The sequence below is a fragment of the Chionomys nivalis genome, chromosome 18 (assembly GCF_950005125.1).
Source record: "Chionomys nivalis chromosome 18, mChiNiv1.1, whole genome shotgun sequence".
Taxonomy (NCBI): domain Eukaryota; kingdom Metazoa; phylum Chordata; class Mammalia; order Rodentia; family Cricetidae; genus Chionomys; species Chionomys nivalis.
The window spans coordinates 4,107,219-4,113,470 of NC_080103.1; the positions used below are offsets into that span (position 1 = coordinate 4,107,219).

Below are 6,252 nucleotides of genomic sequence, written 5' to 3' on the forward strand. Positions count from 1 at the left end.
TGGCCGACCTGGACTTAATGATGCTTGTGACCCTACATCGCCCTAGGCTTCCTTGGTTGACCCATTAGTCACTGTCTCCTTTGTCATGAGAATCAGAGCCAACATTTATATCGCAGCACCCACTCACCCACTACTTCCCAGTGCTCCTTTAGCTAAGTTCCACTCGTGTTACTTAATGTCTCCTAGGTGAATCTATTACTGAGTCATAACATCAATTCTATCACTGTGTGTCTCCTCCACATCACTACCAACTGTATCCCCAGCACGAATTGCTGTGTAACCAACCCGGCCTGGACTTTTGGTGGTTTCTTTCATCTCTGGGAGCACAGGAAGCATCATCAGTCCTGCTTTACAGAACACTGATGAAATTTGCAGCCTGGACCTAGTTGGGTGTTCCCAGCTGGGTGCTGTCCTGCAGGAGGAATAAGGAATGAGGTTGAAGCTAAGTCTTTATACCTACCCCACTAAATTGGCAACTCATTGTGTGTCAGGGTAAATCAGATAGATTGGCAATGCCCTTCACAGGTGGCCCAACATTCGCCAAGGGCAAAGCAAGGATGGATTCTGGGATGCAGCTGAAATCAGTATTGGAGCCTCCTGCCTAGCAATCTCAGATCCTGGGGGACTTGGACCAGGTGTCCTGGTCAAAGAGTAAGCTGGTCAAGACAGCACAGTCAAGTGGGCCCAGACTCACGCTGAGGGCTGGTGGTGTGTATGAGCCCAAGCCAGCTGCCTGCTAGTGGACTGGGCCACCCCCGTGCTACTCCAAGACTAATAGACAAGGCTAAGATTGTTCCCAGCTTCCCCTTGTCTCCTCATTCTGCCAGGCATGGCCCACATCCCCAGCCACTCCAGGATCCAGAGACTCTGCTTGTGGAGTCCCCGTCAGCCTAGCTGGTAGCCAGGTCAGTCTCTGGGAGATGAAGTATCGGCCCAGCCTCGCATTCCTCTCTGCTGCCGAGATCTCCAGACCCTATTGCGACAGCAGATGCCCCCTCCCCCCCGCAATCGTTTCAGCCTTTCCCATGGAGAGGGGCAGCAGCCAGGATAGGCACCTCTCCTACACCGCCTCTTCACTTGGGATGAAGGGCCTGGGGAACAGGTTTGTGCTGTCAAACTAGGCAAGGTCCTTAGCACCGAGCTCACAGGACAGACAGACTAACACTGTAAGTCCTCAAGAGCCCTGCAATACTCCAGGACGGGCGGAGCTGGCGGCAGAAAATGAGGGTGGATTTTGCTGGGAAGTTTTAGCCTGGGGCAGGAGGAAGGGTCTAAGTCAGCGGCCCAGCCTACTCCGTTAGCCCGCCCCCCCCCCCCCCCCCCCCCCCGGTGCCAAGGAATGTGCTTGGCGAGGCGGCTGAAGGGAGGGCGGGGCAGGCGGAGCCGAGGCCACCCGGACGCGGCGCACAGGTCTGGGGGGACCCAGGAGGGGCAGGGGTCCCAAGTACTCTCAAGGGCACAGGTGGTCTCCTTCGAAAAGAGGAGCGCACCCCCTATTCCTTGTCCTTCTTATCTCCGTCTTTGGGGCGTGGGGTAGGGGGGAGACTCCTTGAAGTCTGGTTGAGGACCAAACGGGGTTCTAACAGGAGGCAGCCTCGCTGCTGGGGGCCTTTTACTGAACACCGGCTGGCAGAGGCTGAGGACCTTCACGGCGGCAGGACTGAATGCCCCAGGCTAGGTCCAGGAGGGGAAAGGGAAACAGCTGTGGCCAGCACCGGCTGCTACCCGTGTAGGAGCCCATCCTGGACTCAGTGGTTGACTCTACCCTGAATCTGGTTGTAGAAACCTGTAGATGGGTGCCAATCCCTAACCCACCCTGTTCTATCTCCAGGACAATGTGGAGATACCTGGCCACCAGGCTCAGTTTCAAGCTGCCTCAACTTCTTCGAGTCCACCAGGTCCCTCGGGTGAGGGGCCCCAACCCATCATCAACTTTGCCTCTCCCCAGAGGGCTCATTGGGGCAAAGATTTCCCTCTTGTTAGCTAGTAGGGAAGCTCCTCCTGCAAGCTAACTTTCTTATCTCTCTATTGCAGTATAGAACCTGCGACCCCTCCCCAAAGACCCAAATATCCCTCCATCCAGAGTCCCTTTCTGCAGAACACCCTATGTGTGTATTCCCCAATCCTACCTAATCTCAGTATGGGTCTTTGAGTTTGGAAGACTGGTAAGAAAGAGGTTGGACTGAGTTTGGCTTGGAACAACTGAGATCCTGTTTCCAGACACTTTTTATTTTTCCAGACAGGGTTTCTCTCTGAAGCCTGACTGTCCTGGAACTCACTCTGTAGACCAGGCTGGCCTTGAACTCATGGGAACGCCTGCCTCTGCCTCTGTAGTGCTGGGATTAAAGGCCAGGCTACCAGACACTTTCCATGCAGGGGATAGGCCTGCATACCATGACCCCTCTGCTCTCTCCCCCACCACCTCCAGGTGTTCTGGGAAGACAGCATCATGTCTGGCTACCGACGCCCCACAAGCTCAGCCTTAGACTGTGTTCTCAGCTCCTTCCAGATGACCAATGAGACGGTCAACAACTGGACTCACTTCCTACCCACCTGGTGAGCAAAGGCTCTGCCTTAGGTTCAGACGGGGTGCCAGGCGGGCAGGGACTAGTCAGGCACTCTGGTCCCAGCGCCTGAGCAGGTGCCCGGCACAGGTACTTCCTGTGGCGCCTCCTGGCGTTAGGTAGCTCGGGCTTCCCCGCAGAGCCGTACCACCTGCCGTTGCTGGTCTTACTCCTGCCCGCCTGCCTCTACCCCTTCGCCCTTCGCATCCTGCTGCGCGCACACCTTTAGCTCCACGTCGCCCCGTGCGCGCCACATCTGCTATTTCCTGGACTACAGCCTGGGTGAGCTGAGGGCAGTGGGTGATGGTGGAGCGCAGAGGATGAGCCCGCAGGCCTCAACTTGCACCTCGCCGCAGGCTGTGCCTTCCCCTATGCGCCTACTCCATGCCGGCCTCCTGGCTGCACGGTTGCCTGCACCAGTTCTTCGTGCCTACCGCTGCGCTCAACTCCTTCCTGTGCACCGGCCTCTCCTGCTACTCGCGGTGGGTTGCTGCACTGCTTCTGAGCCACCCCAGTACCTAACCCAGTAGGAGGCCTTACTGTTGGCCAGTGTGCTATCCTGGAAAGGCAGTTGTCCTTATTCTTACACGGGGCGAGGATCCTGTGTCCTGAGGGCTTTCTCTTTTATTTTTTACTACATATATTTGTGTTTACCATACCTGCTGAGTTATCTCACCAGCCCCTATTTCCTTCCCCTCTCCCCCTTCTTTCCTTTTGTTCTTTTTCCTCGCTTCCTTTTGTTTGTTTGAGACAGGGTCCCCACTCACCCACCTGGAACTCACTCAGTAGACCAGGCTGGCCTCAAAAACAGTGATATCCCCGTCTCTGCTTCCCAAGTGCTGGGACTAAAGGCGGGCACCACCACCACCCTGAGACAGGGTCTTGAACTATATGGCTGACCTCCCGTCTCTACGTCCCAATGCTGGGGTTACAGGCATGCCTCAACACATGCTTCCTGATGTTCTTTTAGCCACTGAGGCCCTTCACCCCCTTCTGACCCAAATTTTTTTTTTTTGTTGTTGTTGTTTTTTGTTTTTCGAGACAGGGTTTCTCTGTGGCTTTGGAGCCTGTCCTGGAACTAGCTCTTGTAGACCAGGCTGGTCTCAAACTCACAGAGATCCACCTGCCTCTGCCTCCCTAGTGCTGGGATTAAAGGCATGTGCCACCATCTCCTGACCCAAAATAACTTCTTGATCTGCACTCACCCCAGGGATAGAGGCCAACCCGCTTTTCTTGCCTGTCAGGTTCCCAGAGCTAGAAAGCCGGAGGCTCAGCAAGGTTCTGCTGCACCACCGCCTTTGCCTACCCCTTCTTGTTTGACAACCTCCTGCTGTTCTACAGGGTAAGCACCAGGGCTCTCCATCAGTCTCTCCTCAGCTCTCTGCCCTCTCCAGGCACAGGACCCTGGCACCCAGCACCCAGCGGCTCTCTTTTCTCTTACCAGCTGCTGCTGTGCTGGGGCAGGAGGCACTGAGATCCAGACATGCCTACCGCCTCCTCTGCGCTCCGCTCACAGACTTCCTTTTTGCAGCCATCTGCCAGAGCGCCTGGCACCTGGGCGCTTCGACTATATTGGTGAGCACAAGCCTGGCTCAGGCTGGCCTGGCAGAGCAGGGAGACTGGAACATGGGGTATCCTAGCCAAGAGGGATGTCCCAGTCCCCCCTCCACTGCCCCACCCAGCCCTCAGTAATCATAGAATTTAGGGCTTTATGCAGCTCAGTCCAATCGCTCTTCCAGAACCTTCAGGGATCTGGTTTTCTTCCCAGGCCCAGTGGGCAGGTGACTGCCCCAGGTTACAGGTCAATCTGTTCAAAACTGTGAGGGTTCTGTGCCTAACCAGTTAACCCCTCTCTTCAGGCCATAGCCACCAGCTGTTGTTCCACATCTGTGCAGTGCTGGGCACCCACTTCCAGCTGGAGGCAGTGCTGGTTGATACGGGATCCCGTAGAGCCTGGCTGACCATGCAAGAACCCACCCTTGGCCTGGAGGCCACCATGGCCACACTGAGCCTGGCAGTGGTCGGAAACCTGCTCATCATCGCTGCTTTCACAGCCTCTCTGCTGCGCAGCCCTGGAAGCTGCCCCCTGCTGCAGGGTGGCCCACTAGAAGAGGAGCTCCAGGCTAAACGACAGTGAGCCCATCTCTGGTAGTGGCATGGAGGGAGGCGGAGGAGCCCTGACAGGGCCTGAGAAGCAGAGGCAGGCGGCGGTGGGGACAAGTACCTAGTTCAAAACTGTGGGGACAAGTACCTAGGCTGGGGCAGAGCTGGAGGTGTGGGGCTTCTCACGTGATCTGCTTAGTTCAGGTCATCCTGGGTGCGTGTGAGCCATCTGCACTACATACCTGCCCTGCCCCAGGGCCAGACTGGGCCCCTTGTCAGCAACTGTGTGTCCACACAGGAGCTGCCTGTTCGGCTTGTCATTGTGACCAGGCCTTTGCTGATTCGTATGTTTGGGTATGTCCCCAGTGACATATCGGATGTGGTGGGGGCCACTGTGGGGAGAGGGGCTGCTGGACTTTAGAAAGCCACCTCCAGTGCTGTCCACAACAAAGCAGTACAATAAACTGGACTGTAGCTTTCTGATTGAGTGTCAGCGCTTCCGCCACCCCCATCACCACCCCCTGAAGCCCCACGATGGACAGACTGGAGCCCAGTTTCTTATTGGACTTTATTGGAGCAGCTGTGCCACCCATACTTGCAGGGCAGAGAAGGAAACAGGGAGGGTTGAATCCTGGAGTAGCCAAAGTTGAGACTGCCCTAAACAGTGGTACCGTAGAAGCGGCTGTAGGCATCCTGGAAGCCGATGTGGTCTGCTAGTTCATCGCAATTGGGGTTGAGCTCACACACCTCCCTCTTGGGCTCCAGGGGATCTGGGTAGGGGGCTGGGGCTCTGAGAAACACCAAATGGCGGCATCAACCAACATGTAGTACACACACCCTCTTCCCGCCGCACACGAGGAATCGACTTGTACTGTAGAGCCCTTGGCAGCTCATGGGGGACCCCCCAACCTCTCCTTACCAATGTGGAAGGCAAACAGCACCTCCTTCCCACTCACCCAAGTCCATGGCCCAGGTAGCGCCGGAGTCTGTTCACTACCTTACTGCCTTCCTGCTTGGACACGAAGGCTGTGCAGCAGAGGGAGAGGGTTAGAAAGGAAAGGTGAGGACAGCCAGGCAGGGGGAAGGGGGAGCTGGAGACAGGGTGAGGGGCAGGGCTGAGGCTCCAGGCTTCCTACCAGTTCCTTTGTCAGACTCTGAGCCCCTGGGCTTTGCATCTGTAAAGAAAAAGAGTATGCAGTTAGCTCTGCTTCCTGACACCCTTCAGGAGTATGGTTACCCCTAGAAATTAACAAGAAGGAAACACACCTGTTGGACCAGAGAGGCAGAATGCAGTCAGGACCAGCAGAGCGAGCAGACAGAGGGTCCTCATGGTGCCTGCCAGTTCTGCACCAGGATGCTGTGTGGAACTTGTCTGCTCTGTGCCCTTCAGCCTCCAGCACCACTTATATCCACTGCCTGTGCCCCCAATGTGAGCAGGCGGGGCAGGGGATGCTGCCAGGACTAATTGGGGGGTCATGTGCCCTGGCTCAACATGTCAAACCCAAGGGATGCTGTGGTTGGTGATTGCAGCTGCCTTGGGCGAGGCCCTGGGAGTAGAGTGTGGGCCACAATCAGAGGCTGCCAG

At 56.3% G+C, this 6,252-nt stretch overlaps 2 protein-coding genes across 2 annotated transcripts; one reads left to right on the top strand and one right to left on the bottom strand.

The window, feature by feature from the left end:
• Positions 1–512: 512 nt before the first annotated feature.
• Positions 513–5,107, top strand: Paqr6 (progestin and adipoQ receptor family member 6). The gene is given in 13 exon segments (XM_057793588.1): positions 513–1,102; positions 1,832–1,907; positions 2,429–2,556; positions 2,655–2,754; positions 2,756–2,875; positions 2,878–2,935; positions 2,938–3,046; positions 3,809–3,851; positions 3,853–3,906; positions 4,009–4,024; positions 4,027–4,095; positions 4,098–4,139; positions 4,424–5,107. Coding segments are annotated over 13 exon segments (1,275 nt in total). The 5' UTR covers positions 513–920; the 3' UTR covers positions 4,702–5,107.
• A 120-nt stretch (positions 5,108–5,227) lies between these two features.
• Positions 5,228–6,059, bottom strand: Bglap (bone gamma-carboxyglutamate protein). The gene is made up of 4 exons (XM_057793325.1): positions 5,934–6,059; positions 5,804–5,842; positions 5,624–5,693; positions 5,228–5,457 (listed from the first exon to the last, which is right to left on the bottom strand). The coding sequence occupies exons 1-4, from the start codon at positions 5,995–5,997 to the stop codon at positions 5,325–5,327; spliced, it is 306 nt and encodes a 101-aa protein (XP_057649308.1). The 5' UTR covers positions 5,998–6,059; the 3' UTR covers positions 5,228–5,324.
• Between the last annotated feature and the right edge of the window lie 193 nt (positions 6,060–6,252).

Bases quoted from the DNA above. Each gene is read 5' to 3' on its own strand.
- Bglap (XM_057793325.1), bottom strand. From the start codon at position 5,997: ATGAGGACCCTCTGTCTGCTCGCTCTGCTGGTCCTGACTGCATTCTGC. The intron at 5,694-5,803 runs GTAGGAAGCCTG...TCTGCTGCACAG, and splicing joins AGAGTCTGACAAAGGAACTG to CCTTCGTGTCCAAGCAGGAA. The intron at 5,458-5,623 runs GTGAGTGGGAAG...GGTGTTTCTCAG, and splicing joins TACCTGGGCCATGGACTTGG to AGCCCCAGCCCCCTACCCAG.